The sequence below is a fragment of the Nycticebus coucang genome, chromosome 9, assembly GCF_027406575.1.
Source record: "Nycticebus coucang isolate mNycCou1 chromosome 9, mNycCou1.pri, whole genome shotgun sequence".
Classification (NCBI taxonomy): Eukaryota; Metazoa; Chordata; class Mammalia; order Primates; family Lorisidae; genus Nycticebus; species Nycticebus coucang.
Genome location: NC_069788.1, coordinates 79,533,074 through 79,553,941, shown reverse-complemented (window position 1 = coordinate 79,553,941; position 20,868 = coordinate 79,533,074). Strand labels below are relative to the sequence as shown.

The following is a 20,868-nucleotide window of genomic DNA, read 5'->3' as shown; positions in this document are numbered from 1 at the left end:
TGAACCCATGAGCAGTAGAAAGGGGAGAGTGAGTGACATGAAAAGCTAAACTGGGAAGATTTGAGAGGGGATGCAGTTCTGCTCAGGAGTTTGAAAGGAAAGAGTGGCTTAGTTTGGTGCAAACAACCAAGGAAAGAATAGCAGAGGGAAAGTGTGTTTCTGGTTCTGGGTCAGGACCACACTGTGTGTGGCCAGGGGAATGGCAGAAACTCTGAGATTCATGATGGTGATGGAAGAGGACATCTACCCCATGGAGATCCTGTGGATTACCAGCTGCTTGGATGGAAGGCCTTCATGTCTACAGTCAGGAGTTTGAATAGGAAGTTAAAGGTGGTCAATTGGTTAAGACCCAAAGCAGGGCTAAAGAGCTCTTGTGAGCTCCACTGTTGTTTTTAGCCATAAGAAAAATAATTATTTAAATGTAGGCTGGTTTACCAAAGACTGGTGTAAGCAAATTTGCTGTTTTCAGGTGCTCTTAATAATCCATTGCCTGGTAGGCGATGCAGGTGTACCTTGAGCCTGCCCACACCTGCAAGGGAAGTGATCTGACCTTATTTTAAAATTCTGAGAGTGAAGCCCTAGCACCTAGTTTCGTCACCTCAGTGTAGGCTAAGTGGCCAGGCTCTGTACATGCTGCTTTTGAAAATGTGTTCCCCTGTTTTTTATGCAACTCCCTGGGATGTTTGGGAGGTGTGTGTGTGTGTGTGTGTTTGGGTGAAGGACAGTGTCACACCCTTTGTTTGAATTGAGAAATTACTTCTCTCCTTTCAGTTACCACCACAACTAGTACAGATGGCAAGTTTCAGCCTTCATCACTGAGCAGGGGCATCTTTTAGCTACCTCATGCCCCCTTTTCTGATGGGAAAGCAAATGAAATGCATGGTGAAAGTTTAGGCTACTTATACTGCTTTCCTTCTAGCCATAGAAGAGAAGCTGGTGCATCTGAAATCTATAGCCTGATTCTCCTGAGCTCCAACTTTTGCTTCTCAGATACTTTCTCATCTAAAAGGGGATAATCCATAAGGCACTTGGCATCTTTGGTAAGAGCTTTAGCCACTGCCAGAGCAAGGGAAGGACATGAGGGAAGCAGCCAATGGATGGTCCTTTTGCCATCCTAGAATAGCTGCAAAGGGACAGGCTTCTCTGTCGTTTTGTAATTCTGAAGTAAGGCATCTCAGACAGAGCTGAGCCTAAACATTGGCTTGAAACTCTTGCTCTTGGAAACTGTTCCTGACCAGAGTAGTTCATGGATCATTTCAGGTTAATCTGACCTTGGAGGAGGCAGAGCCTGGTAGTGGTGGAACAGGTAAGGATTAAATTGGTCTGTTTTATGACATATCTTACTCCAGGAGACCAGTCCCACGGCACCAAGCAGAAAGCAGTTCTTAGTCTATTCTAAATGATTGTCAGTTTAACCCACATTATGGAATGCCTTGACTCTGTGCCCTAAAGAAAAAAGAAATCTCATAGCTAACAAAGTAAGAATAACATTTCCAAGTGTCTTTTGGTCTTCTGGGTTTTTTTGTTTTTGCTGTTCTTTTAAACGGAGGTTTCCTGCATTTTCTGATGAAGGCCTCTCCAGCTGCTCCCACACTGGCAGCCGCTCAGTGGCTTTGGCCAGTCCACTGGCCTCCGTGGTGACCCCAGCGGGGGTACTCTGGCCTCTTTAGTGGCTGGGGCTCTTGGCCTAGTGCTTCCCCACTTGGGTTCTGACCAGCGTGGCCTGGGGTTTCCTTCTGTGCCACAGCGTAAGAGGATGCAGCTGTCAAACAAAAATAGCTCTTCAGATTGCTGGCAATGGCGGGGTGGGGGAGGGGCTTGGTGAAACACAGGCCCTTCAAGGGAAGGGCGACCCACTGGTCCTCAAGCAGAGTTAGCAGCACCCCCAGGCCACACCTGCTGCGTGAGAACATCAGGCAGTGCGATAGAGCACAGAAGTGTACTGCCATCACTAATTATTCACATTCACCCACATCACGGAGGATGTTCCTCTCGTGTTGAGAGAAACAGAAGAGCTGCCCTTCTTTGCTTTCCACCTCTCCATACTACCGCCCCCTGGGCCTGCCTTCTGCCTTGAGCACCTGTAACCCTTCTCCTGTGGCCCATGTACCAGCTTTCACCACATCCAGCCTTTGTGTGTTGTGAGCCATAGGACTGGCCAGCCCTGGAGGGCAGCTTCCAGCAGATGGGTCAGCCGTTTGCCTCAGTCTTGAAGCTGTTTCTAGGGTCTGATCTCAGGGAAGGGATGTGGTGTTTGGCTGGAGGGGTCACACTTGCTGCTCAGAAAGGGCGTGCTTGGGGGTGAAGACGAGTGGCAGTCCACAGAGTACATAACTTACCTGCAGGTGATGCATCACTCCTGCGCAGGTGAGGGAGTCTGAGGACTCACGGGTTAGCCTTCTGCGGAAGAGGCACCAGTATGTGTGCCTCCCCAGTAGAGCTGTGTGTGAGGGAGGCAGGCCCGTCCTGTGCATAGGAGCAGCCGGCTTGGTGGTCTGCCTGTGGCAGTGCAGCACACACACACAGGCGCTGTCTACGCGGCACTGTGTTGGCTGATCACCCAGCAGATGGGACTGTTGTCAAGGGGCAGCCACTGCAGACAAACCTGTCAGCTGCCATATACTGAGCATCTGCTATACCCTGGCACTGCATTTAGTGTTTCTCATGTACTACATCTAATTTCCTTGTTTAATAAATTCCTGCATTACAGGGAAATCCCATCGTCTTTCTCTCTATTGGAGTAAGGAAGAAGACTGAGCACAAGTGCTGATTAAGAAAGTCGCAGTTCTAATAAAGTGGTCTGCTGTGTCAGATACCATTTATTTATTTTATTAAATCATAGCTGTGTACATTAGTGCAATCAAGGGGTACAATGTGCTGGTTTCATATACAATCTGAAATATTTTCATCAAACTGTTTAATATAGCCTTCATGGCATTTTCTTAGTTATTGTATGTAGACATTTGTATTCTGCATTACTAACATAAAATGAGTTTCTAGTCATTGAAATGACCCTGTGGAATGGGACTGTTTAGACTGGGGTTCAGCACAACTTGTCTGTCAAGGCCCAAAAAGTATCTGCTGGCAGCCACCCTACCCTCCAGTGTGGTGTGAGGACTCGCAGACAATACTCAAGTGAAGAGGTCAGCAGTGCCTCATAAACACAGGCCCCAGTTTACCCAGCCTGAACTTTACCCCTGGGTGGCCGGAGCTGAGTCCCTGGGAAGTGCCTCAGTGCTTCCAGTAGTGTGGGCCAGGTCTGACACTGAGGCCATGTGGGCCCCAGGTTAATGTAGACCTGAAGATGCCCCCAGCATCTCTGCCTTGTCTTCATCTGTTACATGGAATTCTCCATCATCAGTCAGTCTGCTCACCACTGCTGGACCCATGTAGGGTGTATAGTAAGAGAATGTGGGAGCACAGGCCACCCTGGCAGCCTACACTGGACAGTGACTCTAGGGCCAACTGTGGGCACCTCAGCCAGCTTGGGAGCAGCCTGGCTTGGTGGCCATGTGTTTCTAAAGAAGTATCTGGAACAATACTTTGGCTTGGTGGCCAAATTCTAAAAATGCATCTCCCATCCCACGCATGCATGCTTTTCCTTGGCAACCCTGTATCAGCGAGCAAGGACAGCAGCTCTAGGATGCCGATAGAAAGATGACTGCCATGGCACTTGGTAGTCAAGGAATTTGAGGGCTTTGTTATGGGGTCTTTGGAATAGGAACCAGAGTCTGCTGACAGGGAGGCCCAGGAGCAGAGGGAAGGCTCTCTGGGGAGCCTGGTCATGTTAGGGGTGGTCTAACTGAGGAGTAGCCCTAAGGAGAAGGCTATTCCAGAGAGAAGAGACCACAGGAGCTCAGCAATGGGAGAGGGAGGGAAGTACAGGATGTTTGGGGAGACCACAACAGGCCAGGGTCCCTAGAGTTAGGTGAGCTGGGGCGGTGGCAGGGAGATGCGTGGGGGTGACAGGTGTTGAAGGACTTTGCAGATGGATCTTCTTAATTTTGCAGACAGGGAGGAGTGACAGAGCGTTTTTGAATATTTTTGAATATCCATCAAATATTTTTGAAATATTTACTACTGATTTCTCCTGGTGATCTCTAAGCAGCATCTTCCATTAAGGCAATTCTTAGATGTAGTTGTTTAGCATTAATGTTCATTAAGTAATGCCAAAGAATGACTTGGTTTGGAGCCACTGAGGAAACTGGCCCCGTTTTCATGAGTCACGATGTGAACATCAGCGAGCCCTCCAACTGAACCGAAAGCACTCAAGAGGGCTTTCAGTGGTGAGATGGAGCCCCGGTGAACGTCCCTGGCTGTCTTCCCATACCCACCCCGTTCTGGCTTGAGGAAATCCGATGTTCTGACTGTGCCCACTTTAGCCTTGCGTTGAAGTATCTGGAACAAAAATAAGCATTCAAGTCCTCATCTGTTGATCTGACGAGTCAAATGTATGTCGTTTTTTGACTAACCTGAAAGAAGCCAACAGGTGTTGAGGGTTCTCATTTGCATCTTTGTCTCACAAAATCAAACCAAAGGCTAAATCTTGTCTCTCCACTCGGACCTTCCCACCCCCTCCCCACCCCAGCTAGTACCGCAGAGTTCTTGGAAGTTGTTATTTGTAGCAAGGTTTCCTAAATTTAGCTCATGCAGGAAGAATCAGGGGCAAATGGGTGCTTTAAGAAAATGTATCGTCAGGCCGGGTGTGGTGGCTTGCACCTATAATCCTAGCACTCTGGGAAGAAGCCAAGGCGGGTGGATTGCATGAGCTCACAGGTTTGAGACCAGCCTGAGCAAGAGTGAGACCCCCTCTCCAAAAATAGCTGGGCGCTGTGGTGGGCACCTGTCATCCCAGCTACTTGGGCGCCTGAGGCAAGAACATCACTTGAGCCCAAGAGTTGGAAGTTGCTGTGAGCTATGATGCCATGGCACTCTACCAAGGGTGACAAAGTGAGACTCTGTCTCAAAAAAAAAAAAAAAAATTAATATATATATTCAATTTAGAAACCCGGACTTAAAACATGAATTATGTGGGCTTGGCACCTGTGGCTCAAGCGTCTAAGGTGCCAGCCACATAAACCTGAGCTGGAGGGTTTGAATACAGCCTGGGCCCACCAAACAACAATGACGGCTGCAACCAAAAAATAACCAGGCGTTGTGGTGGGCTCTTGTAGTCCCAGCTACTTGGGCAGTGGAGGCAGGAGAATTGCTTGAGCCCAGGAGTTGGAGGTTGCTGTGGGCTGTGATGCCACAGCACTCTACCCAGGGCGACAGCTTGAGGCTCTGTCTCAAAAAAAAAAAAAACATGAATTATGCTTAACTAAAGGACTGCTTTTATCTTTTGTGATGAATTTCCACAGTAATTTCATTGAGATTTTTGCTGTAGTACAAACAATAAAGAAGAAAGGTAGTCTCATCTCCTAGACTTTATCTATTTTTATTTTTTAATACTGGCTTCTAGTTCTTTTTTTTTTTTATTTCCTGAGACAGAGTCTCACTTTATTGCCCTCCGAAGGTGCTGTGGTGTCACAGCTCACAGCAACCTCAAATTCTTGGGCTCAAGCAATTCTCTTGCCTCAGCCTCCCGAGTAGATGGGACTAAAGGCATCTCCCAAAACGCCTGGTTAGGTTTTAGAGACAGGGTCTCGCTCTTGCTCAAGCTGGTCTCGAACCCATGAGCTCAGGCAAACCACCCGCCTTGGCTTCCCAAAGGGGCTAGGATTACAGGCGTGAGCCACCGCATCTAGTTGTTAGTCTAGTTGGCCTGGCTTCTAGGTTTTAGTCCATAGGCATACCTAAGTTTTTCTAGTTTGCCCTGGAACAGAGTATGAACGAATATCGTGCTGCTTTTCAAGCTGTAATCTTTTTAGGGATGCAATTCTGAATATTACCTTTTACTTAAACATTACATAATTTCTACAAATGTTATGGGCTGTGAAAATTCTTTAAATTGAGGAGGAATAATCAAAATGCATGTGCCATGCACAGGGTTTGGCGTCCACACACATAAACAAGGCGGAAAATCTGCATATACTCTCTCTGGAGTGGAGACCACTCTGCAAAGAGACCTTGAAAGGGAGGCTGAGAGCCTCAGATCTGGAGCCTACATCCACAACGCACCTCCAAGTCAACAGTGGCCGTCTCTTGGGTCTGCCACCTTCAAGAGTGTGGCCAGAGAAGTTTTTGCAAAGTTATACTTGCCTTTAGGTTTATATAAAAGTGCAGAATTAGTCGGATTCATAGAGACAAAAAGGAGGATGGTGGTTGCCAGGGGCTAGGGAGTGGAGGAATTGGGGAGTTGTTTAATGAGGACAGAGTTTCAGTTTGGGAAGATGAGAAGGTTCTGGAGATGGATGGTGGAGACAGTTGCACAACCATTTGAATGAACTTAATGCCACTGACTTGTACACCTAAAAATAGTTAAGAAGGTAAATTTTATGTTAAATGTGTTTTACCACCATAAAAAAAAAAATTATAGAAAGTGCTTGTCTCCCGTGGGGGAAGCCTTTGCTGTGTGTGTTTCTCATAACAGTGTTATAACCTGTGATCAAGTAAGGGACAGTCCAAATTTAAGATTTGTTTTCAATTTTATTTTTCTTTTTCAGGATCAGCTTTTTTGAGGGGGAGGTGATGTGGTAAAATTAGCCCCTGGTTAGGTGACTGGCTTTTTTCGCTCCCCTTGTTAGTAAGCGGTAGATGATCGGTGTGAATGGAGAGTTGCGTGCTGCGGAGGCCGGGTCGGCAGAGTCCAGCGCCTCTTCCACAGGATTGCTGGTCACAGTAAAGATAAAGAGGCCGTCTCTGCAGAATGGGCTCACCCGTGCTGCATGGGCTAAGATGAGAAACCAGGGTTTCCCATCGTGACATTTTTATGAGCAGCTAAAACACCTTTTCCATTATGTGGATGTCCTGATCCTGGCCCCTTAACTTTCCTCCTCAGGTTTTGGACAGCACCCCCTGCAGGGATCCAGTTAGAGTCCATAACTGGTTTTGGTTAGCTTTCCTGGGAGACAGAAAACGCATCTGAAGGGCTTGATCTTTCATTGAAAAGTGGGATGTCAACAAGGTTCTTGAGAAGACTCTTACTTACAACATTTCAGAAAGAATAGTGAATGTTAGAAGTCATATTTGAAACAAGCGAGAGTCTGATCTCTTTCCTAGTCTTGAAATCAGAGTCTTAGTCCTGCCTTTCAAGGACCTGCTGATGTATCGTTTTAAGTGTAATCTTTGGTTTCAGACCCAAAGAAAGACAAAAACCTTACTTTTCGTGGTTACTATACTTGTTGAAACAGAAAACTGAAAAATATAAGAACTTTTGAGAAGATGGACTGAGGCAGCTTGAACCTTTTGTTCAAGAAGAGCCTCTGGAACATTTTCTGAGCTTTCTTTGCCAAGTGACATCTATTGTTTCTTTTGAAACCTAAACACAAAAGCTGCACCAGAAAGCTCTCCTTGGCAGATCCCTTCTAACTCTTTTGCTTCTCTCCTATATTTTCCAAATTTGTGCACAGTATCATTTACTATTTAACATGTTGCTTGGTATTATAAATGTTGACTGTATATAGGTGGTTGCCTCCACCTAGATAAAGACATTTTCTTAATTCTTTTCCTTTTCTCCCTCTGGTGCCAGCATCATCAGTACTGGTATAATTCTGTGAACATGGTAAGCCACTCACAATGCCATGCCGGTCTTAAAGGATAGACAGAGCCCCTTTGCCTTAACTGATTTTGTTTTTGTATTTCAATGAGAAACAAAGACTCTGGATTGAAACACCATAACTTGACATTTAATAGCCCCATAAAACTTTAATTTTAATTGACTTTCCACCAATTTTTTTTCTAGAAACATCATAGAAAATGCTGAATTTTTATGTAGCGAAAATTTTATTTCAAAGGAGAAGATAACACTTTTTATTTTTTTAAAATATTAGCAGTAAATAATCAGCATTTCCCTAATCTTCCTAAGTGCATTTTTCATTATATTTTGCATAAGTGTTTCTTAGCATTAGCAGAGTAAATCATTAAAATTTTGTTGTGAGTTGTGTATGCTAAGTAGCCACAGTGGGTGATAAGAAATTCCTTCTGCATCTGTGTCAATCCATGGTATGCAGGAGTCCGTGCAGTGAGCAAGTACGAAGACTAGTGAAGACTTGCCAATTTTCCAGATTATTCTGGAATTTTCATAAGTTCTTTTTTAAACCTCTAAGTTTGCTATGCTTTTTGTAGTTTAGCTAGACACATCCTATCCCTTATCTCTGTCTCTGAAAAGTTCAACACCAGAGAGTGGTTCTTTGTTTAGATCCTATTAGATGAAGCATCTGTTCCATATCACATTAAGACACTTTTGCAGAACTCGATTCGTTAGTACTAGGATAATTTTAAGGTGGCCTAGCTTTCTTGTGGCACTGAGGGACTCATGCTGCTTTCTAAATTAGTAATTAACTGTCATGAATTGTACACATGTGCAGACTTCTGAAGCCTTTTTCAGGTAGTGCGGGTTCTATAGTCTGTGGCCTCCACAAGGGACACTTTCATGCTTTGTTAATGACTAAGCCAGGATGAATAGGTGTTCTTGGGCAGCCAGCAGCTGAGCCTTTTTGACAGTTTTGACTCCTTTCTTGACTGAATTTGCATACTTATTATTGTAGATCACCGGTGGTGACTGATTCTTAGCTGCCTTTGGTTCCAGGGGCCAGGAGGGAGGCTGATGCCCTTTGCATGGTGTGGCCTGAAGGCCTGCTCTTGTTTTCCTGGTCACCAGGATAAGGGATGGCTGCCTGGCAATATTTGTCTTCCCTTGCACTGTTCTCATAGAGGGATGTTTTGTGTTAATTGCTCTCCTCATTCTGTCTCATCCTTTAGCCAGTGCCTACCGTGTGCCAGACATCATTCCAGGGAAGTTTGTTTTTATGATTGTTGTTATCTGTCTTTGAGAGAGGGGGACCTCACCTTACCTTTTGTATTTTCTCTGCCCTGCCTTAGCTGCGGGGGGTCCCCAGGGAGCCACCCTGTTCCCCTTTACCAGTCTCACAGATGGAAGCTGGAGCTGCCACACCCACTCACCCATCCCTGTGTGAGGGTGGGGCCGGTGTGGCCAGGAGTTGCCACTTCATCCTCTGCGGCTCACAGAGGGAGGGAGAGATAGCCTTCCCCGTCTTCCCATGGCCGATTCTCCAGCCCATCTGACAAGGTGTCCCTTCCTCATGAGGCTGACCTCTTTTTCCTTTTGAGCATTGGGCACCACAAAAAGGAATGTGACCTCATCTGGGGCTGGGGACTGCCTAAAGGAAGCACAGTGCTTTCCAGTCACGCTGCTATTGGTATTTATTGTGAATGCTCTCAGTAAGCAAAGAGATGTTTAACCCACCCTCTGTCCATTCTTTTCCTGTTCATCTTTTTTTCTTTCCTCTGAATGTAGGGACTGGCATGATTTTAGATTTCCTTTAGAGTAAAGTGGCTGTCGGTCAACATTTGTAGTAGGCAGGCATTTCATCCTTTCTCAGAAGGGATCCACTTCAGTGTCCTGGCTTGATATAAGTTAAGCTGAGACTGAAGGTGGCCTGAGAAGGGAAGGTGGGAACTCCCTCCTGGAATTGTTAGTCTAAAAGGAGGGTGGAGGAAGTGTGTGGGAGAAAAGAATTTCACAAACTTCTGGTCTGATCCACTGCCAGCTCTCAATTAAAAGTAAATGAAAAGAAGTGACTGAGTCATTTCAATGGCAGCCGTAGGAAATGATCAGTGCATGTATCTATAACAACAAAGTCACTGGGTCCCCATGGAGGGAAGGAGTGAGATTACTTTTTTTTTTCTAATAGTAGCATCTGTCTTTCAGGCTTCTTGACCTTTAACTCACAGCTGGGATGCCTCTCTGTATTTGGAGGTGTTCTAGGATTTCAGACAACTGCTGGGTGTTCAGAGCAGAGCAGAGCCTCCAGAGTCCAGGAGAAATGACGGAAACAGAAGGGGGCAGCCAGGGATGATGAAGTGAAATTTGAATGACGGAGAATCTGCTCTTGACTTTTCTCTTCCACTAGATGGTCTTTAAATCTAACCCTTGGGTCAAAGCCCATTTGATCTCAAGTGAAGTGTTCCCATGTGGATATCAACAGTGGTAAAATTCACCTCCTTCAGGACCCAAAGGAGCCTGTCTGAGAAGATGTAATTATTAACTCAACTGCTAGAAACAAAATACACACAAACTATGCAGGGGAAAAAGTGGTTTTATGTTTCTGACCCTTCATAACTGGGGGAGGCAGGGAAGGGAGAATGGTATCACTCAGGTCTTTGTGCAGACAGGAGTTCCCACTCTGAACCAGTTTCAGCAGCAAGGAGTTGATTAAGAGTTAGTTGAAAATGCCAGGAAGGCTATGTTAACCAGTGTGATGAAAATGTGTCAAACGGTCTATAAAACCAGTGTATGGTGCCCCACGATGGCATTAATGTACACAGCTATGATTTAATAAAAAAAAAAAAAAGGAAAAAAAAAGAGTTAGTTGAATGCTCATGGTTTCCTCAGAAGAGATGGAGAAGCTGGCTTTAGGCTGAAGTTCCAGGAAGGATCCCCAGACCACATAACACAACTGGCCCAACAGACTGTATTAGAACTGCCCTCTGCACCTGCACCAGCAGAGCACACGCACTCTGTGCCTCTCCACCCAGCACAGAGTTCATGCACTCTGCCCACCTGTCTCTGCCCACAGCAGATTGTGAGTCTGCACCCTAATATCAAGGGAGATTGGGAAATGGCGTGTATATGGCTCTTGTGTTGGAAAAGTGAGATTCACAGAGTGCAGAACTACCAAAATGTAGAGAAAGTGTGGACGATTTGGGGCAGTCACAAATTTAGATGTTCGTTACAAGACTATGAGCAAATATAGCACAGAAATTTTTAATGCTGGGAGTTAACAATAAAAATTTTAATAAAAAATTGAAACTTTTTTTTTTTAATAATTCTAGAAGACATGCTTTGCAACGTTGTCTTCTGAGGGACCTATGTCCACATCACTGTGCCACCAATCTGTCCTTTTATTCTTTTAGGTTGGTTATTTCTCTAGTTGCTGATGTGTCTTCCTCCCCCAGTTATCCATAACTTGGTGACAAGATTCTGTGAGGTTAGGCAATTAAGAGAGGAAGGTTTAAAAATGGTCTGTCGAGGCTGGGCAAGGTGGTTCATGCCTATAATCCTAGCACTCTGAGAGCTGAGGCAGCTGGATCACTTGAGCTCAGGCGTTTGATACTAGCCTGAGCGAGACCTTTTAGAGTGAGACCCTCGTCTCTACTAAAAATAGAAAAAAACTAGCCAGGCGTGCACGTACCTATAGTGCCAGCTACTTAGAAGTCTGAGGCAAGAGGATTGCTGGAGCTCAGGAGTTTGAGGTTCCTGGGGCAACAGAGTGAGACTGTCTCAAAAAAGAAAAAGAGGAAAACGTTTGTCTAATTCTTCTTAAAGTCATATTCTTTTGCAAAGAGAATATCAGATTTTTGTATTTTATATTTTTTCCTTTTTAATTTTTTAAATTTTTTGGCAGTTTTTGGCTGGGGCCGGATTTGAACCCACCACCTCCGGCATATGGGGCTGGCACCCTACTCCTTTGAGCCACAGGTGCCACCCCTATATTTTATATTTTTTCTTACCATTCAAGACCTTTTGAACTATTCTTTCAATCCCTCTGAAAGAGAACCAACCAGGTTTTTGATAAAATTCATATTTAGCATGATGTTTGTAGCATAGATTTACATAAATTATCTTTAGCATTTTATAGAGAACTGTGAAATCATTTTTTTCCAAATTGAGCCATACTTTAGAAACACCACTTTTGTACACAAAATTTTAATGTTCTGAAAACCAAGTAAAATAAAGCAAATTGTTTCCAGGACATAAGCATCAATCAAGTATGTCAGTGAAACTGTTAACTGTCATGATACTAAAATTGGCAGAGAAAGCCATAACATGACATTATAGTTTTCAGTCATTATGTTATGATTTTTACTACAGTGCTTCCTATTTGAACATTGAGGATCCTACATTAAATGTATAATAAGTTTGAAGTACATAAGCAAGCATCTGAGATGATAATTGTAAAACTTGTTGACTCTTACTGAAAAATACTCAGCTATTTCACGTTTTTGATACACCCTTTGAATTCTGCCCAAACCTACAAGCTATTTACAATCTAAATCATGAGTATTTGTATGCATGGTCATGGAAAATAACCAGAAACCTTAATTAAAGAGTTTCCCCCGTTCCTTGGCAACAAAAGGCAAGTGAAAAAACTTCTCCTTTTTATATTTTATTTTTTGACCCGAGTAAATAGTTCCTTTAAGTACTTTTCTCCACTGAGTATCATCTTTTTAATTTATTTATTTGTTTTATCATTCTACAGGGAGTTAAATACTTGTGCATTCCGGCAGCGGATTCACCATCTCAAAACCTGTAAGTTTTTTTGTTTTTTTGTTTTCTGTATAATTTGGAGATAGATAGTACAAATGAGTACAGAACGGTAAAGTCAAGTGAAGGGTTGCGAAGTAGCCAGAGCCCACCAACCCATCATGTTACCCCAGGGAGGAGGGTGTGAGCCTGCAGAAGTCAGCACTGGTCAGCCTGGGACCGAGCTGCCACCAGGGTCACCTTGTTGTGGCAATTTTATGCAGCAGGACTGAAGGGATCTTCACAAGGAGGGTCTGATTTTTAAATTGGATACCTTAAACCAAACCTTTAGCATTATTGCCATTTCTCTAGATGCAAATTAAGGAATCTGTTGGGTTTTGTCTAAAGCAGAACTGTTTAATAGAAATAGAATATGAGCCACAAATTCAAGTAATTTAAAATTTTCTAGATGCCACATTTTAAAAAGCGAAAAGAAACAGGCAACATTAGTTCTAATAATATATTTTACTTAATCCAATATATCTAAATATTATCAGTTCCACATGTACTCCATATAAAAAAAATTGAGGTATTTTACATCCTTTTTTCCCCCCATACTAAGTTTCAGAAATCTGGTTTGTTTTTTACATTCACAGCACATCTCAGTTCATAGCAGCTGGCATTTCAACTGTCTAGTAGCCACGTGAGGCTAGTGGCTATGTAAGGGACAGCGCACTTCCCAGGAAGTTGAGGGAATAGACCTTCCTGGTTAAGGAAAGTCCAGTCCTTTGTTTCTTCATGGCTGAATAAATCTTTGGTGTCACTTTAGTTCTGTTTGCACTGATAGAGATTCATAATTGCTTCCCTTTCCAGATAGTAGCAATTCGATGGGAGTGGGCTTTGGCAGAATGCGGGTAGAGCTCTGGAGACCCAGGATAGTTACGGTTTTAACATTCACACTTGGCAGTCCAGAGAAGACCCAGAAATAGCATGACGTGGAATAGAGTATAGTTTTCCTGAAGCATGGATTTGACCTGGCAAAGGCTGGAACAGAAGTAAAGTACTTATCCATGCCCAGGCATCCCTCTGGGCCTATTCGCTGACTCTCAGGCTGGCCATGGTCTGTGCATTGGAGCGAGAAGGCACAAAAGCCCTCCTAGCATCCCATGTTACTGGATTTCATCGGAGAGTTGTGAGCTGTGGTGGTATTAGAGAATTTGGGAATCTGCAGGCTTGTGCAGACTCATCCTTTGTGCCCTCAAGCACTGGTGCATAGGAGTCCTACCTGCCACCTATCAGGAACACAGACCACATTCCCTAACGTTCTGTATTAAGTGTCCAGCCTCCCTGAATATCATCAAGCTGACCTTGAGTTTTCACTGCTGCAGAGCAAGGAAATCACAGGTTGTGTCAGATGGATGATGTGGATGAAAGAGCACAGGACGTGGGAGGTTGAGGCTACTGTGCTACCTAGGGGCTGTGTTCCACACAGACCATTCATATTTCACAGAAAGGTAAAACTTAAAGATTGAGGGTGGTGGAGAGGAGATTTTACTAGGAAAATAAAGTAGTACCCTAGGCCTGGAAGGAGAAGCAGCATTAGAGAACTTCCTTGGTTACTAGTCGTGTCAAGAAACAGAAGTGGTTGGAAGGGCATGGTGTGTGCGGAAGGAAGTGAGCCACTGCCTTTCTCTGAAGACCACAGCAATCTTCTGCCCATGTTTTGGTGGCTATTTTTAGAATGGTTGCTTTGCTCTTATCTCAAGCGAGGATTCTAATGTGCTGTTAAACCTGTCAATGTCTAATTAGTGATTTGATTCCTAAAGAAGAATCGAATTTTAACCCGTTCTGGGGTTGCTGTCAGGGTAGATGGCCACCTGTCCTGGAGCTGTCCCCAGGACTCCTTAGCTTTGCCAGGAGCCAAGTGCTGTCTTTGATATTAATAATTACGTAAGTATTGAGTGGTCCTGTGCTATAGACAAATAAGTAGTAGACCTAGATGTTAGAAAGTCTCTAATTTAAAACAAGTTTATCTACCTTGAGCAAATCATTTTAAACCATCTCTGCCTTAGATCTCTTATCTGAAAAATGTCTGCCTTTAGCATTTTTGGAGGCAAGATCATGTATGTAAAAGTGTTCTCTATGAACTCTAAGGCATTTTCAAAAACGGATCCATTTTTACTCTATTTGAAGTGTATTAATATATCTTCAGAGTTACAGAAAAAGTATTTGAAGTAACAAGTTTTGGCATTCAGAAACCTACTTTAGTTATTTGAGAGATTTGGGACATATGTGTACTTGGATAAGGGAAGCAGATATTATGACAGTTTCCTTTTTTAAAAAATTATTTCAGATTAATATGAGGGTACATAGGATTAGGTTACATTGTTTGCATTTGTAAGGTAAAGTCTGAGTGGTAGTTGAGTCCATCACCCAGGAAGTGTGCCATATACCTGTGTATTATTTTGAAGTTTTTTTTTTGGCCAGGGCCAGGTTTGAACCCGCCACCTCTGGCATATGGGGCCAGCGCCCTACGCCTTGAGCCATAGGCGCCACCCATACCTGTGTATTATTGTTGTCGGGTGGGAACCCTCTACTCCTGCTCCCTTTCTTGAATTTAATTGAGTTTTTCTCTCTTGTGGTCATGAGTTGTTAATTGAATGGTTTCAAATTAATATTGAGCACATGTGATGGTCATTTTTTTATTTCAGTGATACTTAGGAGAGTGTTCTCCAAATCTATCCAGGTTATTACAAAAGATACAAAATCTCCATCTTTGTCTGGCTGAATAGTATTCCTCAACAAGTTTTTTTTTTCTGAGTTCCATCATCTCGTGGGTCAATCCAGAATTTCTGTGAAAACCAGCGTGAGTTTGAGGCTGGAGGACTAGCTCAAAATTTTTAATTAGTTATCTCCTAAACTGGATATGTAAAGAGGTCCTGTTAAGTTTGTTATTTGCCTTTTTAACCTCTCCTTCTATTGGCTGACAGTATGGGCTGGGATCCCAGGAAAGACAGGCTTGGGTAGTTTGTAGCAGCACCATCCTTTGGGCTGATGTGTGGAGAGCGTGCTCATGCCCTGTTTCCAGTAAAGTCCTACAATAGTATGACTTCTGTTTAAGTTGGAAAAGGAAGTTAAGACCAAAGCTCATCAAAAGGTGGAAAAGTTGGGCCCTTTCCTATTATGCTCATAGACACTTATGTAATAATTTGGAGAGACTTTTATTTTTAAATCTATTAGCAACGACCAGATTTATGCCTCCGTTAAGTCCATGACACTATAAATATTTCTTGTACTTAACTTACACGTGGAGTTGACTTTGGAATTCTGAGTGCACTCAGTTTATTAAGAGACAAGCTGTGAAACAGCTGGAGTTTCTTTTTACCTGTTGCAAGTGTTTCATGGGGGGAGCATAGCTTTTTAGTGGTGAGCGTGCTTTCGTGGTATAATCAAATGATTCACCTAAAGTTGGCAGGCAAAACACCCACCTCTTTGGGTAGCCTGTGTTTGTTACTCACCAAATGTTAAGTACTGACAAAGAACTTTTGCTTTCTGTATCATCAGCCAGAGGGGAGACATATATATTCTTAATGCTCTTGTTAACAGAAACAAGAGAAATCACACCCGTCTCTTGGAAAATGTGCTCTTGATAACCCAAACAGTTAGAAATAGTAGCTCTTTAGCCATTTTTAATCCCTGATACCTTAATAGTTTCTCTATTCAATGACAAAATAAATTCTGAAAAACTATATTGCTATTGTTTTAAACTTAGGGACAGTTTTTTAAAATGAGTTTCAGCTTTGAATATCATTTAACACATTATATCTCAAATCTTTCCCTGCAAATCCCTGCACCAACATGAATTCTGGCTAATTATGCTTAGTAAGAAGTTTGTGACCTTTGAGACAGACTATTGTCAGTTGACATTCAGTTGCTACAAACTGCTCAGAAAGGTCAATTTTCTGTCTTGGCCTTAATCCTCTCAAATCTCCCCCTCTGATCTTCAGAAATCTGGTTTGAAACAACTTTAACACATTAGAATTTCAGCTCAGTTCCCCCAACCACCTAGCCTTGCTGGGTCAGGAAATGTAAAAGTTCAAGTTCTCAGAGTTGTAATAACCCCACAGCCCCACTGTGGTATGTTTTGCATGATTTTGTCTTAATTAGAGACATCATAGAGTTTGTATCAAATGCACACACCGCATGTTCCTCAAGTGGCCAGCTGGGGATGGGTTAGTGAATTAAGGGGTTTAGAAATGTTTATTTGCTTTTGCTTTCTTTTTGGGCTTTGTTAGGCAAGTCATTTTAATCTCTCATCTGCCAAGTGCTGGCTCACAGGATTTCTAAAGTATTAGGTGAGATGATACAAGTGAAAGTGTTTTATGTGAGTACTAAGAATTTCTGAAAAAAAGACTATTTTCTGTCCACTCAATTAAAGACTATTAATGTGTTTTGAGAGTGACTGGTTGGCAGTATATATTTACTTGGATTTACTCATTCTTACTTTGTTATATGTTAAATTGGCATTTTAACATATAACATCATGTTAGACATCATGAAGCAAGTAATTGTCTTTGTTTCTTCTTCTTCTGTGAAGTCCAAGGGCGTTTGGTCTCTGCCAGGCCGTGGAGTTAGTCATGTTGCATCATCAAGTAATGCTCCGTGACATTCAGTGGTTTGAGAATCTACCAGGTCTCTAAATTTCTTGAGGTTTTTGTGGGAAGAAGACACATTAGCAATACAGAGAGCTCATATTTAAAGCGCCAGTAAGCCATCCTTGCTTTATTCTACCTTCCTGTCTGTTTGCCTGTGTTTTATTTAGTTTAGCTGATAGCTTCTATACTTCCAGCTCTCTTTTTCTCTCCTGTACATTTTTCTTTACTTCCATTATAAAACAGTGGTTTTGCAGGATCAGACCTAGATGGCTCCTTTGTCAACTGTGAGCCTGCTTCTCAAGGAGAAAATGAGAGTTATCTGAAAAATGAATATGCTATTTTTCATAAGACTTCACTTTCTGCATCCTTCTTAATCTTAATCTGCATCCATCTTCTTTTTTTTTTTTTTAGTGTAGCGTAGTATGTTTTTTTATTTTCTTTGAGATGTGATACAGTGAATGATAGAGGTTTTTTTTTTTTTTGTCTTTGTTTTTTAATTTACTTTTTAAATGACCTTATCTGGAACAATGAAAAATATGATGTACATATCCCCCCAAGTTTATGTTTAATGTTGACAGTGCATCAAATATCAGAGTTAGGGAATCACTGGTACAAGCATGAGGCTGTGCACCGGGGGATCAGTCCCACCCATGTCTGTGTGGTGAAAGGAAGATTCCTCCACATGCTTCTGGGCGGGGTGGGGGCTTCACCATCAGAGTTCCAGCTGGAAGGTACACTGGGACAGGGTCTGATGGGCCCAGACCAGTTCACCAAGAAGCAGCTGTCTAAATCTCGGGTCACTTTCTAGAACCCGGGCCCAGTAAAATACTCTACCTGTCTGCTTTTTATAAAAACAAAATGGAACATTTGTTTTTATAAATGGAACACAAGGGTGTTTGCCTTTCCTAGGTTTTTTTTTTTTTTTACCAATACACATGCACATACACGTTCATGCTAGTGGGAGGGAAGGAAGAGCTTCCTGCTTTCATGTGGACTTTGCTGTCTATAAAAGCCTGGTCTGGTCCAGGGTTGGGTTTGGAATAAGAGCAGCTGCCCTGTCTGCTCAACCAGACCTCTGGGCTCCCATTCCAGCAAGGGGAGTCCTTTTGAAGAGTCCTTTTGAAGAGGACTCCCCTTGCTGGAATGGGACATCACTGCCTCAGATCCCACCGTGGGGATCATGGCCTCCAAATCTCATACTCTTGGAGTGAGAAGTGGTTATTTAAACCTCCAAAGCAAGCATCATGTGGTGTGGTTTTACAAGGCCCTTCTCCCGTCCTCTCTTGTACTCTCTGAATGTCACTAGCTCTTAGCTTCTAATGCAGAGAGGGATAGGCCAAGGAGGGCCCTAGTCAGTGAGGAGGAAGGGGACAGTGGCTGCCCTGGTCTCTGTGCAAATTCCACTCAGAGGACATCTCTCCATGGATGTGCCCCAGGTTTCCCCCCAGGTGCCTGGCTGGACTTGGCATGGTCACCCTGAGGCACTGTTTGGTGAGTTGGGAACACAAGCGTCCACTGTGCTTCCCTCTGGATGCGCTTAGCATGTCTTTGTATGGAAGTACAGTCAGCTGCCTAAAACAAGAGCCAGAATAGGGAACTTGTGTTCATTGAAACAGCTTGTGGCAGGATGGTGCTTCAGATTTGTGTTTCTGCCTCATATTGGAGTTGAGCAACAGAAGGACCAGGGTCGTGGGTTTTTCCCACTGTGGAGGAGGGAGTTTAACAACCAGAGCTCAGGCTTATGTCATCAGCTTCCCTGGAAATAACCCCCCATCACATCCCATACCAGAGCCATAGTGAACTGAGTTGATGCTGGCTTTTCCTGGAAAAGGCACTTCTAGGAATGTCTGCCTGGCTTGGCTGCCTGCCTGATTGTGTATGTGTGTTAAGCTGCACAGCAGGGCTCTGAGCAGCGCCCCACCCACACCTCCTCCACCCTCCACTGTCATACTTCACACTCCCAGGCTGCAGCCTCTAGTGGCTGTCACAGTATCTGCCTGGGGTCTCCACACACAGCACAGTGGAGGACAGGAGCTGTGCCCCAGAGGCTGCCTAGACTTGACTCTTGTTATAGGCAGAGCTAAAGGGGGATCGAGCAGTCGGGGCAGGGTGGGTGTTCACCCCACAACTTCCTTAGCTCCTTCCAGCTCCCCCTTCCCTCCTGTTTCAAGACGTGGCTGTTTCTCAAACCCAGATTTAACCCCATAGTATGTACGAAGCCTGGTTCTGTCGTTCATGTGGTTTGGGCTCTTCAGGTGAAAACACTAGATGTAAGGAGTGGTTCCCACTCCAGGATTTCAGTGAAGGAATTCATTTGTACTCTTTGCAAGAGTTTGGTGAGCTCCATAGAACCAACTGTATCTCCAAGACTCTGAGTCTTGTCCCGGTTTGAGGAGCACTGCAAACCTGCATTGTCACCATGTGGTCTTTGCAGTCTGTTCTGAGGTACTGTGTGGTTATTCATCAACTCAGGTGGTTATCATTCATTTCTAGATTTGCTTTTGCTTTTTTGGCTGCTACAGCAGCTCTCCTCAACCAAAAACAGACCCACAAAGAGCAGGTAAGAGCATGTGCTGCAGGCAGGGGACAGGCTCTCGGGCACCTTTGGGGACCACAATATGGATGGCTTGGTGGGCCAAGGAGGGTGCTGTCTGGCTGCACCCCGCAGCTAGCCTGTCAGCTGTCCTAGCCTGAGCAGCAGCCTGCAGTGGAGAGGGAGCCTAGGTTCCGGGAGGCCTGTCATGTTCCCAAGTCTGTGGCCCAGCTGCTTACAGCCCTGCCCGTCCGCTGTGCACCGTGATCTGCAAGGAGAGCAGGCACCCTGCATCAGCTACGAGGCCGCCTGGAGCTCCTTCTGGGACGGATGAGTTGCTTCGGGGGTTAAAAATTGTTGAATCAGTTGCTGATAACAGGTAGGGCACATTGGTCATAGTAGCAGAACACAGCACCTGACGTTCTAAGGGAGAGAGACCACTGGCAGCCCCAGTGCAGCTCTGAGCAGGGCCTCACAACCAGGTCTCTACTTCCTTCTCTTCTGGAAGGAGAAGCTTTTAAACATTCCCTGCCCACAGACTTTCTTTTACTTCTCCATGGCCAGAGCTGGAGGAAAACAGGCAATGCGAAGGGTTCGAGCACTATGCTGCCCCCCAAAATATCAGTGCAACTGACCGTGTCTTGCAATACTTAAGACCAGGACACTGCCGCCAATTCCAGGTGAGGGGACGGGCACTGGCACTGAGCCTGCCCTCCAGCCCGACAGTCAACCCGACCTTGCTGGTCAGTCAGCTGGCCCAGCCTTCCCAGCTCCTTGCCAGGCCCAAGCCCCTGCCCAGAATGTGCCCTCAGTGTCCTATCACTCTGCACACAGCTGACCTGCCCAGCTGCCCTGGCTTTTGCTCTCAGGTCTCTTTCAGCACTGATACCTCAGATGTCAGGATTACAGCGAGAATACATTTTTTTGCTGCTGTATACCAAGGCGGTGTTTGGGAGAAGAGTTGCGTTTCTCAGCAGCATCTTGTAAATTTACATCTGGGGGCATTTGTCCCTGGAAAAATTAACAGAAGCAGATCTTGCAGTGTTGTGCTGGGTGGGGATTTCAGGGGTGGGTCTGGTCTAGAGCCCTTGGGTTGGTCTTGTGGTTCATGGCAGAACACGAGTGTGCTTGTTTGTGTGTGCATGCACACGTTCTCAATTTCTCCTGCCCCCTGCCTGTCCTGATTTCACTGATTATCTAAGTTTGGCTGTTCAGTTTCTTTTGCACTCAATACTTGAGTGAGTTCATTATGCCATGCCTGAGTTACCCGTCCATGTCCCCTGGCATTCTGCTGTTGGGCACTGCGTCCTACT

At 44.3% G+C, this 20,868-nt stretch overlaps 1 protein-coding gene across 4 annotated transcripts in view; it reads left to right on the top strand.

Moving 5' to 3' along the window:
- The window catches only part of DUSP22 (dual specificity phosphatase 22), a 57,542-nt gene that overhangs the window by 30,057 nt on the left and 6,617 nt on the right, over window positions 1–20,868 (top strand). For all 4 annotated transcript variants that reach the window (XM_053602872.1, XM_053602870.1, XM_053602871.1 and 1 more), the window contains exon 4: window positions 12,384–12,433. In XM_053602872.1, the coding sequence (XP_053458847.1) occupies window positions 12,384–12,433 (50 nt within the window). The remainder of the gene's footprint in view (window positions 1–12,383; window positions 12,434–20,868) is intronic.